Source organism: Sminthopsis crassicaudata, chromosome 2 (assembly GCF_048593235.1).
Source record: "Sminthopsis crassicaudata isolate SCR6 chromosome 2, ASM4859323v1, whole genome shotgun sequence".
Lineage (NCBI taxonomy): Eukaryota > Metazoa > Chordata > Mammalia > Dasyuromorphia > Dasyuridae > Sminthopsis > Sminthopsis crassicaudata.
The window spans coordinates 431,148,054-431,163,245 of NC_133618.1; the positions used below are offsets into that span (position 1 = coordinate 431,148,054).

The window sequence follows — 15,192 nt, forward strand, 5'->3', positions numbered from 1 at the left end:
GAGACTAAACTAATCTAACAAGAAACCTTGGTGACATACTTGATAAAAGGTCATGCATCTCTACTTGAAACCTTCCAGAGATATAGAATTTACTAAATTTGGAAGCAGCCCATGCCAACACCAGAGCACAGTTTTAATGATAAGATTTACTTTATATAAGTCAAAATCTGTTTCTGGCCAACTTCTACCCTTTTTTCTTAGTTCTTCCCTTTGAGACCAAATAATTTCTCTTTTATATATTTATATACTGAAAAACTTTGTGTACTGAAAGACAGAGATCAAATGCAACCAAAATGTTCCCTTCTCTAGGCTAAATATCCTTGATTCTATTAACTGATACATATATGAGTGAGGCATCTAATATTTACTTTCCCTGAAGGAACTCTAATTTATTAGTGTCCTTCATAAAATTTGGCATCTAGAAACGAAACCCAGGGTTCCAGCTGTGATCTAACTAGACCACACCATTCACTATCACCTACCTTATTCTGGACATCAACTCAATAAAACCTGAAATCACATTAACATCCACAGTTGTCATACCATTCCAGTGACTTTTTTTTTTTTAAGCTTGTAGTGTACAAAAATTTTCAGGTCCTTTTCACAGGAAATGACATCTAGCCATATTATTTCCAATCCTGTCCTAGTGGTGATTTTTTTAAAACTAGAGATATGGTTTCATACTTATCTATATTAAATTTTGTCTTAATATATTTGACTTATTATAGTCTGTCACAATCTATTTGCATCCTGATTCTTTCTTACCTGGAGAATAAATCAAAAAAAAAAAAAAAAAGAAAAAGAAAATTACTTCCCATTTAAACCCACCATATAGATGCTTAATGAAATTGGGAACCAGTTTCCCATGAAATGATCTCAATGCACAATTTTGAAGGAAATATCAAAGCTTTGGAGCTGTGATTTCACTAATATGAGCACTCCTTTTTCAAACACATTCAAATCCCTCCTATTTAGATATTTTTCATGAATTATTAGGGCTAACAGTATTTGTCAATAGTAGCCAACTTTCTATTAATAAGTCTATTCTCTGATTGGTTTTCAAATGACCATCATCCAACCCTTTGCCGGGTCTATTCACAAAGTCTGTCTACAGCAGGGCATTCCAGGGTCGTATTCTATTAACCAAGAGTCAGTGCCATGCCAAAGTAAGGTCTCAGAGGTAAATTTGTGAACAGATGACAATAATATCAATAATAAAAGTTCATATTTATAAATTAGTTTATGATTAGCTAACAATTTATCCATTTTCTCATTTGATCTTTGTGATCCTCAAAGGGAAGCGCATAAACATTTATATCTATTATGTTCTAGAAACTATTCTAAGTGCTTTTGCAAAAAGCTATCTCATTTGATCCTCACAATTTTGTGAGATCCTATTATTATCCCCATTTTATAGTTGAGAAAACATAGGCAACCAGTAAGTGTCTTAAGGCCATATTTGAACTCAGGTCTTCAAGCCAATACCAGGTCCAGCAATCTAGCCACTGTACCACCAGTTGTGGTACTATTATTCCCATTTTATGTACAGGAAAAAAGGAGATTTGGAGAAGGACATCACTTGCTTAAGGTCACAAGCTAAAAAAAAAAAAAAAGAGCTCTTGGCTCTTAGTTCAAGACTCTTTTCAGGACACTAGTATTTGACTTAGGTGATTTAGAATATGAGCCTAAGCCTCCATGAATTCTCCTGAGACCTTAGCTGCCTCTCCCACTCTTACATACCAAAGAATAACAATCACAAGATCGCAGCACTTAGAGGACCTTAGATATCCTCTAGTCCAACCTGCTCTTTGTATAGATGAGGAAACTGAGGGCCGGGGTGATGGAATTCTTTAGCCCTAATCAAATAAATGTTAAGTGTCAGAGTTGGGAGTGAAATCAAGTCTCCTGACTCCCCAATGTTACTACTTGCTGCACTAAATCTACAAACAAATGCCGAGGCCCCATGTGATATTTTTTTCCCCAAAGCTGTAATGACAAGCCTTTCTTTTGTGTTCCTTTCCTCCAGATAGAGAAGAGACAGTTTGACCAGGATTCAAACTCCACCTACTGTATTTTCATGGTCAACAAGCCCTACGCTATCACGTGCTCTGTGGTGGCCTTCTACATCCCTTTTATCCTGATGGTCTTGGCTTACTACCGCATTTACATCACTGCCAAGGAACATGCCCACCAGATCCGGCTCCTTCAGAGGGCTGGAGCTCCGGCGGAGGGCCGCCGAGAGCCCCCCGATCAGCACAACACCCATCATCGCATGAAGACCGAGACCAAGGCCGCCAAGACCCTGTGCATCATCATGGGCTGCTTCTGCCTCTGCTGGGCCCCATTCTTTGTCACCAACATCATCGACCCATTTGTGGGTTATAGTGTCCCCGCCCAGCTCTGGACCACCTTCCTCTGGCTCGGTTACATTAACTCAGGCCTCAACCCTTTTCTCTATGCTTTCCTGAATAAAGCCTTTCGTCGAGCTTTCCTTATCATTCTGTGCTGTGATGAGGAACGTTATCGGAGACCTTCTATCCTGGGTCAGACAGTCCCTTGTTCCACCACTACTGTCAATGGGTCCACACACGTGCTAAGGTGAGTAATGTGGGAGACAGCACGGTGCAGTAGCAAAATCATAGAATTTGGAGTCAAAATATGTTGAATCTGTCTGGTTTTGGGTAAAGTCTTAGATTTTCTCATGTACATAGTGAGGAAGTTGAACTATATAACCTCTAATGTCTCTTTCAGCTTGCAAATTTTCATAGGATCATAGATTTGTGTCTTGAAGAAACCTAAAGGCCAGTAAGTCCAGCTTCCCTTTATTTTACAGATAAATAAATGGAGATTTAGAGAGGTTAAATAGCTTATCAAGACTACACAATTGTTAACTATAAAAAAAGGGACTTGAACAGGCCTTCCTGATTCCAAGTCTAGCACCTTGCCCACTATACCACAGAATATTTTCCACAAAGGAATATTTCTGAAAACAAGTATAAAGTTATTGGATAGAATTGTGGTAAGCAGTTGAATGCATCATCTTTTCCTTCCCAGAGACAAAAAGGGCACAATTTCTTCCCAGGGCAAATCCATCAGCCACAGTATGTGGAATTGCAATGAACATCTATTTGCCTTGATACCATTTTGACTAAGTGACCTATTCCCAACTAAAACTGACTGGGTTTTGTTTTCCTGATGCCTATTTCTTATCACCTTCATTGAGCAACCTGATCCCAAAAGGCAACCAAAGGGGTAAGAAGAGAAAGAGGAAGAAGAGGGATAGATACTGTCCCTAGAACAGAGTGGGGAATGTCCAGCCCATAGGCCATCTAAGGCCTGCAAAATCATTTGCTAAGGCAACTACGGACAATGATGAACTGAAAGCTAGGTACCTCATCTTCTACTGCTTAAGTTCTATAAACTGATAATTTTGTATGGCCTTTAAATGATGTTATAAATATACAAATGGCCCTTGACAGAAAAAAAAAAATTCCCACCCTTACCCTAGAGGATGTCAGGGGAGCTTAGCTTCAGTCTTAGTTCTATCATTAACTTGCATTTAATTTTAGATAAGTTACTTTCCATCTGGCTCTTGGTTTTCCCGTGTGTATGATAATGAGGATTGGACTTGCTGGTTCTTAAGAGTTCCTTCAAGGCCAATTATTTGTGATTCTACAAGTGACTATTGTTCCCTAAGAATGAGCTTAGTGGTGTTTCACAGTATTTTGTATGACATCTATTTCTAGTCCTGGCCTTCATCTGGCAAGTTTCAGGAATGATTTTATGAATTGCATCTCTCTCCCTTTACTGGACTGGAAATCAAAAAACTTGAATTGTTGTTCTAGCCCTGTAACAAATTGTAAACAGAAGTAGCTTTCTTAGAGACTTGGCTTCCCAATCTATAAGATGCAAGGGCTGGAATAGATGATCTTGAAGTCCTTCCCTAGCTCTAGCATTACATGTTCTTTATTTTAAGAAAGACCCTTTCTGAACTAATGGTCTCCCTCTCTCTGAATCTAATTGAGATTGGCTCTAGGAAAACTTAATCAAGGAAGAATCAAGTAAGACAAAAGACAATAAGCATAGAATAGTGTAAGCACTTTAAATCTGGAATTGCTAGGCTTGGAGTCAAATCCTGGCTCTCCCTGTGAGATTTCAGACCAATCATGTATCCCCTTTCAACCTTAGTTTCTTCCTCAGTAAAATAGAGAGTGTTGGACTAAATGGCCTCTAGGGTCCTTTTTTGCTCTAAAATTTAACCTCCTATTATGTAATTACTTAGCACCTATTTTATGCCTAAATCTAAGGTGGCCACTGAAGGGTAAGACAAGAGAGTTTGGCAGGTGGAGAGGAAGAAGGCAAATGAATAAAGGTGAAGTACAAGTCTCAGCCCTTCCTCTCAAGAAGCAAATAATGTCATTAGGAACCTACACATATGAAACAAATTACATGAGTCTAAAATATATATTCTAAATAACAAAGGAATTCAGAAGGTGAAGAGATCATAGCACAATGTTGGCTCCTTAGAGAAGGCAGAATAAGTTAAGACCAACTACAGGATCACCAGTTAGAGCTGAGGAGACCTCAGAGAGCATCTGATCCAGCCTCTACCTGAATAGAACTCCTCTCAACAACATTCTAGGCAGGAAGTCTCCAGCCTTGTAGTACTTTGTGGTAGTACTTTGACAGATAGAGAGGCAGCCAAAAGCTACATGAACTGAGGTCATGAAAAAGTGGTTACAAGAGGAAGCCCACATAGACAAGAGCAAAGAATTCACTTTGGAGAGGCCTGAGCAGTAAATTCATATAACTTAAGTAGGAATAGATTATGAAGAGCCTTGAGTGGCAGATAGAGGAATGAATTCATGGCATAGGAACTGATATAAGGGATGATTATGTGTTCTTGTGCAAAAGCATGATGGAAAAGTATGAAAGGAAGATTGGTCCAGAGAAGCCATATGCAGGATGGATTTGAGAGGAGAAATGCTGAAGCGAGGAAGATTTTGAGAGCAGGAGTTTTCAATCCAGAATTTGTCTAAAAAGTAATAATAATAACTGCATTTTAACAGAAATTATTTCTTTTGTAATCTTATGTATTTTGCTTTATGCAGTTAAATATTATCCTGAGAAAATATTCAGAGGCTTCACCAGACATCCTAAGCAACCCACGCCATCTGAAAAGTTAAGAACCCCTAGATCAGATACTTTGGCAGATAGGGGGTAGTGAGGACCTGGACTAGGGTCCTGGCTATTTAGAAGATTAAAAGGAGTGAATCCTCAATGCATTTCAAAGGAAATGTTGACGTTTATTTTGGAGAGAAAATGTTGAGTTAATTTGGAGACATGTTGAATTAGAGGACAGAGGAAAGTGAGGGGTTAGAGTTTGGCTAGATTTTTTGTATGGTTGTTTCAGTCATATCTAACACTTCATAACCTCTTTAGTGGTTTTCTTGGCAAAGATACTAGAGTGAATTACCATTTCCTACTACAGTTTATTTTATAGATAAGGTAAAGGGAAGTTTGGCATATTGGTTGGAATGAGAGAGTTGGATCAAAAAGACCTGAGTTCAAATCAGACCTCCAAAATTTATTCCCTGAATGTCCCTGGACAAGTCATTTAAATTTTCTTAGGTCCAATTTCCTCCTTTGTAAAATGAGGAGAGTAATATAGTATCTGCTGCACAGACATGTTGTGAGGCTCAAATGAGATTTTGCATACATATAATTTACATTTACATTTAATGCATATATAGATAACTTTACATACCTTAATGCACGATATAAATGTTAATTATTGTCACCATTATGGATTTGGAGCAGTGAGTTATAAGCAAGTGAAACCTTAAGAGTAGATGACAGTGACAAAGGCATAAAGAAGGAGAGATTATAAGGTTAATCTAGATGTGGAATTTGCATTCAACAGGCACAGACTTAAAGAGGGTAAGTACAAATGTATTTATTACTGCTTAGAACCTTGATTCAAACAAGACATAGAGGAAACTTATAAAAGTAATGCACAATCAACAAACACAGTGATCATCATAACAGTAAAGATGATAGAAGAAACAAATGAAATGTAACATACATCATCACCACTCTGAGGAAGTACCAACACCTGGGTTTCTTGGCTGGGAGAATCCCTAGTCACAGCCATTCAGATTCTCGGGAAGATCTCAGACAAGGTGTACATTCCCTTCAGGGGAGATTCTCCTTTCCCATTAATGTTTTTCTATAGGCTGAGAACAAAGAAAGCACTATGCTAAGTATTCTCATTTGTTACATGACTCTTTGAGATAAAGCTGCCTTCTAGGTGCAGGGTTCTCCATCTTCAGGGACCTACAAAGGAGAATATTTGTTCATTCCTTTAGGATGACTGCATTTTCTCATGGAACTGGCCAGGTTTCCAAGGCACACACAGGTCAGCAATAAAGGAAACTTATTAATCAATGAGGGGAAGATGGCCCTCTCTTCCTATACTACCTTTAGATAACTACAAACATATTCTCATGTTTTCAGCAAAAAAGTTTACACACAGGATATGGCAGGGACTCACTGGGATTCGTCACAGAGCCACAATCACAAGAAGTGATAGCCATATGTAGAGTATTATCCCAGTTCTGGGCACCACATTTCAGGCTCTACCTTGACAAATTGGAGCTTATCAGGACACTAGGATGGAAATTGCACAAAAATTGGTAATCTGCATTGACAAAAAGATTTCTCTCTTTGGGAAATTCTTGGGAGTTCCCTATATCAATAAAATCATAGCTCAAAAAAAAGCCAGTGACTCTCTAACTTTGTAATTCAATAGCTATAGTACCTACCCATAGTGTTGGGAGGGAAGGAGAAATGTCATGAGGTCATATAAATAAAGTACTTTGTAACCATAAAGGCCATGTCCTGAAGAACTGTCCAAAAATGGAATAGACCATCCCAAGAGATGGCAAGGTCCTCACCATCAAAAATTTTCCTGTAGAGGTTGGACGACTATTTGTTGAGAATGTTTTAAAGAGGTTTTCTGTTGAGGTGTGGATTGTCAAAGGTCATTCCTTCATGTTTCCTAATTAGGTTAAAATGTTACTGGTAAGTTTTTGACACAATAAATAAAAATACAATAAAACACTAATAACACTAGATTTTAAAATGAAGTCAACACATACCCTGTAGAGATCCCTATTTATTTATTAGTGACACCTACTTATATTTGAATTTGACCCCATGGGTCAAGCTATCCTTTGAAGGATAAGATTATATGATTCTCATTCAGCTTGAAGATGGTAAGATGCTATGTAAGATATTTTATAATAGCCACTAGGATATGGGCATCCTACCATGTGAGCTAAAGATCCTCCTATCAAGTTAGAAATCTGAGGAGAAATAGACTAGACAGAATAGCTTTGGGAAGAATCCTTAATTCATTCTACAATTGGCCTTCCTCTTTCCCTCTCTCTTTATTAATTATGAGCTCAGGGAATGCTAGATGATGCCTTTAGATCTCTGGCATTTTCTTTCCTCATTCAGGCCTGAGGGTGAGGAATTCATGGGAAGAGGAGAAAGACTTCACTAGCCCTGGGTGTGATGGAGTTATCATCCAACAAGAATGAGCTAGTAAGAGGTCCCATCAGTGGAAGAGATCTAGGAATAGTCCACTTTAGAAAGTTGGAACAAATGACCTTTAATATCTATGTTCTATGTTCTAAAGTCTTTTCCAATTCTAAGATGCTATCATTCTAGGAAGTGGATACCATTCTCTGTCCTGTATGGAAAAGTCACACAACTTTTCAAAGAGCCCCAAATGTGGGTATTCATTCTTAATCAGGGTCAGTGACTATATGCAAAGAATGCTGGATCTGCTGCCAGAAGACCTGGCTTCAGTCATGACCCACTGCTTTGGTAGTGATATTGTTTGACCTTCAAATAGTCATCTCTCCCCCTGGAATGTTCTCATTTGACAAAGTAAAAATAATAATCCCCATCCCCATCCTACCTCATATATAGCACTGCCAGGTTTCCAATGAGCTATAAAAACCCTTGGTTAAGTAAACGGTAAAGTGTCTTGTGACCTAGGTCAAGATTCTCTGAACCTTAGTTTATTCTTCTGAAAAAATGGAAATAATGTTTGTACTAGCTATCTTAAAGGGCTATGAAAATGAGAGTTATTAGGACTGGGAATGCTTGCATAATCATCATGAGGCTTTCATTATCATACAAATAGGATGGGATTGTTATTATGCTTGTAATAGCTTTTCTTTTTCTGGGAGAGAGAGAGAGAGAGAGAGAGAAAGAGCTTTTTACTTTCCTTAAAAATTGTTTTTGACGTTTTTTAAGGGAAGAGAGAGAGAGAGAACATCACCGCTCTAATGAAACAATGCATCTGGCGGCGAGCCATCCCCCAGAGTCAATCAAGGTGCCCCACTGTTCTGAGAGTCACAGCCGATGACCAAGAAGCAGGAGCCCCCAGAACTGTTGGGGGAATCCTGGGGTTTGGACACTTGCCAAAAGTGAAGAGGCGATGTGACGCGAATGCACAGGCATCCCAGGACATCGGAAAGGAGTCTAAACTCCCTGTGGTCTGGTAGATACCAGAAAAGGGCTCTGCTCCTTCTTTACTTCCTATGGCAAAAAACACCTGCTGACTAAACATCCCTTGAGACCTCAGTTGTTTGTGTTGTGAACCAAAGCCGAACCAAAGGACACTTTGGGTTGCTGGTTCCTTCTTCAGAGGAAGATACTAACAGATTCCATTTCATGAGAATGTTATGCACTGGTTCCTACTTCAGAGGAAAATTTAGGATGGGCCCATCTTCAGAGGCTGCTTACTTCTTCCAAGAATGACATAGGCTGACTCCATCTCCCTGAAAGCATTCTGAGCAGTGATTCTGGCTAGAACTGTGAATTGACAACTTGAACTCAATTTTCAGGAGCAGCCATAGTCTAAATTTTGGTCCAAAGGCAATGCCCAGGAGAATATGAGAGATCATCCGAATGTTATGCATGATTTTCAGTTCTGTGCTATTCTGTGATGTCCATGAAAACAGACCTATTGTCTCTCTTCTCTCAGGTCTTCTACAATAGTATTTTCTGGCTTTTAAAATTTGTAGCTTTTGGGGGGTTGTTGTTGTTGTTGTTGTTGTTGTTGTTGTTTGCTTCTCTAGTTATTGTGATTATTTTTTAATATGTCTCTCTCCTGTAGCCACACGAAGGCAAAATAAAGAAACTAGGAGAGAGTTTTTCTCTTTTCCCTTCTTCTTGCTATGGGTAGGGAACTGATATACCTTGGCTCTCCTAAACTTGAATCTTTGGGGAAATGTGACTTCTGGACTTTGATCTTAAGATGTCCGCATTATGGACATGATTTCTCTTTCTGACCAGTGATGGAAAGAGAATGTCCAATGCATTGATTCATATGGTGGCTGCCTTTCACAGGATCATAGAACTAAAGCTGGAAGCATCCTCAGAGGCCATCTGATCCAACTCCCTCATCTTACAGAGGAGAAAACTAAAGCCCAGGTACCTCACCTGAGGTCACACAGGTAGGAAGTGTTACAGCTAGTCTCCTGACTCTCAAACAAGGCTCTTCCCACTGTATTATGATACTTCCTCCTTCTGTTACTATTATTGTGTTTGGTTGTGGAGATAGAAATGGGGTTGAGGAGATTGGGGGAGAGGAAGGGAGGAAATACAGAAGTAAAAAGGCACTGACATGCATAGTGTAAGACAACCAGGATGGTGAGAAGACCTAACCAGGACAGGTAAAGGAACTGAGGACCTTTCTTCTGGAAAAGAAAAGACATAAGAAGGAAATGTCTTCAAATAATTCTCAATTAATGAATTGATGAAGATGGGAGGGATTGCATGAATCTTTTAGTTTAAACTTTCTTTGTCTCTGAATCTCTCTTAATCTCTCTCTTTCCAACTCCCCCCCCCCTTTAGTTAAGTAAAATGAGGTTTTAAAGGTCAAGGGCTTTGCTGAAAGGTTACTCAATTACTAAGGATCAGAGAAATGTTTTGAATCCAGGTCTTTGGCATCCAAGTCCACAGCCCTTTCCTCTGTACCACTACTTCTATTTGAAGGATGATTATGTGAAAGGTTTATTAGAGTTGTTTTGTTTAGCCTTAAAGGGCAGAAGCAAGAGGCAATTGTTGAAGTCACTAAAAAAGTAAATTTTAGCTTAATGTAAGGAAAAACTTCCTGAGAACAGGAGTTCTCCAGGAGAGGGATGAGCTTTTTTTTTTTTTTTTTTTTTTTTTCAGAAATGCTAAACTTTCTATCAGAAAATTTAATTAAATTCGAAAGTATTTATTATTCTCCTACTATATGATAGGTCCTGAGAAGAATAAAATATTTCTTAACTTTAACAAGCTCACATTCAACAAGGGAGAAAAGAGTTTTCACAGAAAACTAAATACATACATACATACACACATACATATGTTCACTTATACATGTATATGTGTGTAAATACAAACACACACTCTCTATATATATACATATATATATATACATATATCTCCACACACATATATACCTATACATGTATGTATATATCTATATAGGCATATATGTGTGTATGAGTGTATGTATGTGTGTGTGTGTATGTGTGAAAGAGAGAGAGACGGTATAAGGAGAGAAGGAAAGGATGGGGGAGAAATAGTTACAAGTCCTGGCAGATGGAAGGCAGTAAGGAAGACCTGTATTCAAGTCCTTTCTTTGCTGATTACTGACTGTGACTCCAAGTAAGTCCCTTTTTACTTTTTGATCCTGTAGACAAATCTATAAGATTCTAAGTTGTAAAGGTCCTAATCTTCATTAGTAGCAGTGTGTGTGTGTGTGTGTGTGTGTGTGTGTGTGTGTGTGTGTGTGTGAGAGAGAGAGAGAGAGAGAGAGAGAGAGAGAGAGAGAGAGAGAGAGAGAGAGAGAGAAATTTCTAGGTGAATAATAATGACTAACATTTATATAGTGCTGTTAAGGTTTGCAAAGCACTTTACAAATGTTATCTCATTTGATTATCAAAACATCCCAGAGGGATAGATGTTATTATGATTCTTGTTTATAGATGAGAAAATGGAAGCCTAAAGGGGTTAATAGAGTTGCCCCAAATCATACAACTAGTAAGTATTTGAATTCAGGTTTTCCTGACTCCAAGCTCAGCTCTCTATCTACTGAGCCACTTCATGGATTCTCTTTGTGGTAAGGTTTTGGTCATTTATAGCAAATGATACATGAGCTGAGCTTTGAAGAAACTTAGGGATTTTATGAGGTAGGTGTAAGAAAAGGACCCAACCCAGGAATGGTAGTTAGTCTGTGAAATGATATGAATACAAAAGATGGAACATCATGTAAGAGGAACACCAAACAGTCTAACGTGATGTCCATGAAAAAAGACATCATGTAGCCTTGTTAGGAACTCAGCCTGGTGCTATATGACGAAGATTTTAAAATCTAGAGGAGACTTGATTTTATCCTAGAACCAAAAGAGTGACATGGTTAGAGCAATGTTTTAAAATATCAATTTGGCAGCTGTGTTGAAGTTAGATTGGAGAAAGAAAGGAAAAATTAGGAAGCCAACTAGAAAGCTATCAGAATAGTCTTAAGGAGAGGTAATAAGGGCCTGAATTGGAGAACTGACAAAAGATAATGAACTCTGTAGAGGTATGGTAGCATCCTTATTGGAAAAGAGAAGTTGGTAAGAGGGATAAAATATGGGACAAAAAAATGAGTATTATAAATACTGATGTTAAGATTTGGCAAATCTAGTTGGAGAGATCCAATAAGCAATTAGTTATGTAGGACTGAAATTTAAGGAAAAGATTAGATCTGGATATATATATATATATATATATATATATATATATATATATATATATATATATATATCCATCTGTAAGTCATTTATATAGAAAGGATTATGGAACCTGTGCAAGCTAATGGGACTACCAAAGAAGAGTATGTGTGTATGTGTGTGTGGGGCTGTGTGTATACATATACAGAAAATGTCATGTAAAGGAGGTGGGACAAGAATAAAGATCTTAAAAAAGAGACTGAAAAGAATTATTCATATGGTCAAGAAAGAAACCAAAGTTCATAGAAACCAAGAGAGTTTAGGAGGAGGGAATGAGCAACACTATTAAATGCTGAAGTAGTCAGGATGCATGGGGACTGAGAAAAGGTAACCAAGAACTTGGCGATTAAGAAATAATTGGTAACCTTGAAGAGAGCAATTTTCAGCTGAGTGATGAGGTCATAAGCCAAGTTGCAATGGTTTAAGAAGAGATTGAAATGAGAAAATAGAGGCGGCTAGTGTTGGAAAATGTGAAAGGAAGAAGAGATACAGGATGCCAACTTCAAGGACTGATAGGATCAAATGAAGGTATTTTTAAAGATAGAGAAATCCAGGCATGTATCACCAGTAGGTGAGGAGCTAGTAGATAAGGAAAGGTTGAATATTAGGGAGAAAGAGGAAATAACCTCAGGGTACGCAATCAGAGAAGATGAGAGGGAAGGTTATCAAGGACACAGGCAGAAGGACTGGTAGTTATAAAGTGAAAGACCACCTGTTTATCAGATTGAAATAGAGAAGGTGATGATAAAGTGGTTTGAAATATGAAATTGGGAGAACAAGAACCTCACAACAAATGGTCTAAGGGCTTCTTTTGTCAGTGATCTTCTGCTGAGACAAATGGGGAAAATATCTTGAAAGAGAAAAATCTATGGAAGAGACATTGAAGGGAAGACCCAGTTTGTTGCCTCCCAAAGAGATTTCTGGCCCAAGCCAGGGTTTCTAGGATACCAATAAGGGAAGTGGAGGGAGCAACCAATGTTATAATATTCAAATGCCTCTCCTTTTGCAGGTAATTGTCAAGAAAGCCCTGTCCTGAAAAGATAATTGGCATCTCTCTAGAGAGCTGCATTAAGAATTTTAATAAGACTTTTAAATAGTTTCAGCCCCATAGGAGCCCTTACCTGCCAAGTGATTCAAGTAGGATGAATAAAAGAAAAAGCATTAATTAAGCACTTCCTATGGGTCAAGAACTGTGCTAAGTACTAGGGATATGAATGGAAAATCAACATTGTTTTTCTGCTCAAGGATATCACATACTAATTAAGGAAGAGAGAACAAATTCCAAGAATCCAGAGCTATAAGCTTTGTTTTTCACTGTCCTGTGATTTCTGCACCAAGCAGTGATATTTCAGGAAGCTGACATGAGAGGAGGCCTTGGGAACCACTGTGATGTGACTCTAACAGGTTGTAGAAGATCACAGGCAATTCTCTAGTCAAGCACTTTGACAAAGGAATAATTAGGATTAGGGGAAGGAGCTGAGAGGTGTGTGCTTATTTTCTATCTGCATGAGTATGTTTGTTTGTTTTTTTTATTTGGGAGAGGGAGGGTATCAAGGCTTCTGATTTCATCAGAGTGGATGAACTCTCCTGTGTGGAAATTTTCCACACTAATGCAAAGAAATAACTCTTGTTTAACTTTTAGTCTCAGAAAGTTAAATTGTCCTCCATGGTCACATAGCTGGCACATTTCAGAGGCAGACTTGAGCCCTGCCTCTCTGATTTCAAGATTGGACATCTCTGAAAGAATAACATAAAGTTAACTAGCTTCCCAACAAGACTAAGCATGGGCTAAGTATGGCACTCATCAGAAGATCAGATAGTCCCACATCTTCTCAAAAAGAATTGTCTCGGGTGAGTAATGGAATATTGATGTTAGAAAGGATCTTAGAACAAAGAACATTAGACTACCAGAACTTTAGACTATGGAGCTTTAGACTCTAGAGCTAGACAGGATCCTAGAACTTATGAGTTAGAAGAGACCCCAGAACACAAACTATATTTTATCAACCATGAAGAGACCTTAGAATTTAGGGGGTCAGAGCAGGAAGGGAATCTAGAACATAAAGGGAAACTTTTGGATAATCAAGCCTAGTGCCTTAATTTTACAGAGGAAAGTGAGAATGAAAGAAGGAACTTAACTAAAATGAAGTGCTTTCTGAGAAAATATGTGAAACTTTCCTAAGAATTTAACCAACAGACATCTCATATTCATCTCTCTGATTCCTGTTGTCCCTGTTTCTCTAGCAGGAATGAAGAACCCCCTCTGTTAAGAGGTACTGCTGAGATTAAATGAACTGCTCTAAATTAATTACACTGTTTATAAATAATTCTTTAATTAATTTGAAGCCATTTATGTTTCCTGAGCATTCCATGTTAGATAATTAAGATGAATGTTTTGAATAGGTCTTCTAGTTTTTAAAAATGTCCATGGGCAGTTTTCACATATGAAACTTCAGTTTCTGTCAATCCCAATATATTAAGAATTTTTTTTTTTTAAATTGTAAATCTCTTTCTAGATTTTTGGGCCATTTGACTTCAGAGAGGCATCTATTTATTTATGTTTGTTTATTAGTGACCCCCTTGTCTCTTTCTGTCACCCTACAGATCTATTTTTCCTAGTGTCTATCTAAGAAATGTTTCATCAAATTCACCCAGAATTTTGAAAAGTATGAGGGAAAGGAAAACTATAGAACACGGAATAGAATCCATGTTTGGAGACTCAAGTTCTAGTCTAATTTCTGTCTCTGATTCTTTGGGTAAATCATTGAACCTTTCTGTGCCTCAGTTTTCCACAACAATAAAGTATGTTAGACTATGAATTCTAGTCATTAATAAAAAGACCTGAAAGGGAATTGACTATTGTCTTCTAATATCTGAAGGATTACTCTATGAGAATGAAGTAGATCTGTGTGGCATCGGAGAAATGCAGGAAGGGTGGAGGGAGAAGAATTCCAGAAATACAGATTTTGGTTCAATGTACATAATACATGTACATAATACAACAGAATTAGCACTTAGAAGATTTGGGGTTGAGCCCCAACTCTGATGCTTCTTATATGAATTTGGTCAAGTTGCTTCCTCTTACTGAGCTTCAAGTTCCTTCACTCTGAATTTGAGAAAGTATTATTTATTTTCTTTCTCCCCAACCTTCTTATCAGGAAAATACTTTGTAAAGATTGAAATACTATAGAAATGTGATCTATCAATTCAGAAATTTATTGGTTAAATATTTAACAACTGCTTCTCTGAAAACAAAACAAAACACATTTTTAAGGTTAATCTTCATTTTCGGAACATTTTCTGTATCATTTTCTTAATTCTAGACAGTCAACAAAGTAATAAATCAAGC

The 15,192-nt window shown here is 37.8% G+C and overlaps 1 protein-coding gene across 1 annotated transcript in view; it reads left to right on the plus strand.

Annotated features, from left to right (window-relative positions):
* HTR4 (5-hydroxytryptamine receptor 4) overlaps positions 1 to 9,918 on the plus strand; it is a 60,572-nt gene extending 50,654 nt beyond the window's left edge. The window contains exons 5-6 of the mRNA XM_074285154.1: positions 2,027 to 2,598; positions 8,329 to 9,918. Of these exons, the coding sequence (XP_074141255.1) occupies positions 2,027 to 2,598; positions 8,329 to 8,440 (684 nt within the window). The 3' untranslated portion in view covers positions 8,441 to 9,918. The remainder of the gene's footprint in view (positions 1 to 2,026; positions 2,599 to 8,328) is intronic.
* The last annotated feature ends 5,274 nt before the right edge of the window (positions 9,919 to 15,192 follow it).